The 1,144-nt window shown below is 36.9% G+C and overlaps 1 protein-coding gene across 1 annotated transcript; it reads left to right on the forward strand.

The window, feature by feature from the left end:
- Positions 1 to 322: 322 nt before the first annotated feature.
- Positions 323 to 719, forward strand: LOC114186061 (uncharacterized). Its single transcript, XM_028074064.2, has one exon. It carries the CDS (start codon positions 431 to 433, stop codon positions 635 to 637), a length of 207 nt encoding a protein of 68 aa, XP_027929865.1. The 5' UTR covers positions 323 to 430; the 3' UTR covers positions 638 to 719.
- The last annotated feature ends 425 nt before the right edge of the window (positions 720 to 1,144 follow it).

Below are 1,144 nucleotides of genomic sequence, written 5' to 3' on the forward strand. Positions count from 1 at the left end.
TCATAATCATCATGTACAAGCACTTGTATCGATAATATCTCACTACAAACAGTTATTTACACCTTCTTTACTCTCATTTATTCATTCACAACCGTAACTTCACGTGCCAAATGTTCAGCCATCACTGCTCACCATAATTCAACCAAAAAGCCATCGATTCCCATCAATATACGTGAAAAAGCAAGCCACGTGTCGTACATCCATCAACTTTCTCCAACACGTGGCGTTCATCCAACGCCACCAAATTTAGTTCCCCCGCCCCAATCAGTTGATTTGATTTCCCTTCCTATAAATAACCGTTTTGAATTGACATATTATGGGTAGGCACACGCGGCCATTAAAGTCTCTCTTCGTTAAAAACACGACTTTTCAAAACAACAAGAGTGAGTGAGAGAGAAAGAGAACAACGTAAGACTTCGATCCAACAGAAATGGTGTGTTTCTGTTTTCTGGTGGATCAGAGGAGGAAGGTGCAGCGGAGCAAGCCGGCGGCGGGGTCCTGCTCGCGGTGCGGCGGCGGAGCCAGCGTGGCGGATATGATGACACAAACCAGATTTTGCTACATTCCATTTTACTCCAAATCTTGGAAAGCTATTATTTGCACTTTTTGTGGAGCCACTCTCAAATCTTACAGATGAGAACCACCTTAATATTCTCATTTCTTAATGTCTCATAGTATATGTAATACATAATATAAATCTATGTTTTCGTTTATTATTACTTTCTTCTTTGTTTTTTGTTTTTTGGTTTTTGTTTTCAGATACTTACATTTTCGTGTCTTCTCTGAAAGCCAACAAGTTAGATACTTGTTGTGGAAAGTGAACTTTTTACATAAAAAGTTTTACTGTCACATTCTTTTGTTTCTATGATAGAGAAAATCATAAAGTGCTGATATTTTTCATCATAAGGCACTTGTTCTCACTGTTTATTATGCAATGTTTGTAGCTTCCAGTGGTAGAAGAAATGGCTTTATCAGAAACTCGTGTATATGAAAAGAAATTATTAGGAAAAATAGTTTCTGCTTTAATTTCACCCACGACCAACCAGTGTCTTGTTTAATGAATACTTTCCTCAATTTTATAAATTTTAATTCATAAAGCGTGTTAAATATTGTACTTCAACGATCCTCTATGTTGAAATATCAA

This window comes from Vigna unguiculata, chromosome 5, assembly GCF_037176805.1.
Source record: "Vigna unguiculata cultivar grain cowpea cultivar isolate G323 ecotype 2 chromosome 5, ASM3717680v1, whole genome shotgun sequence".
Taxonomy (NCBI): domain Eukaryota; kingdom Viridiplantae; phylum Streptophyta; class Magnoliopsida; order Fabales; family Fabaceae; genus Vigna; species Vigna unguiculata.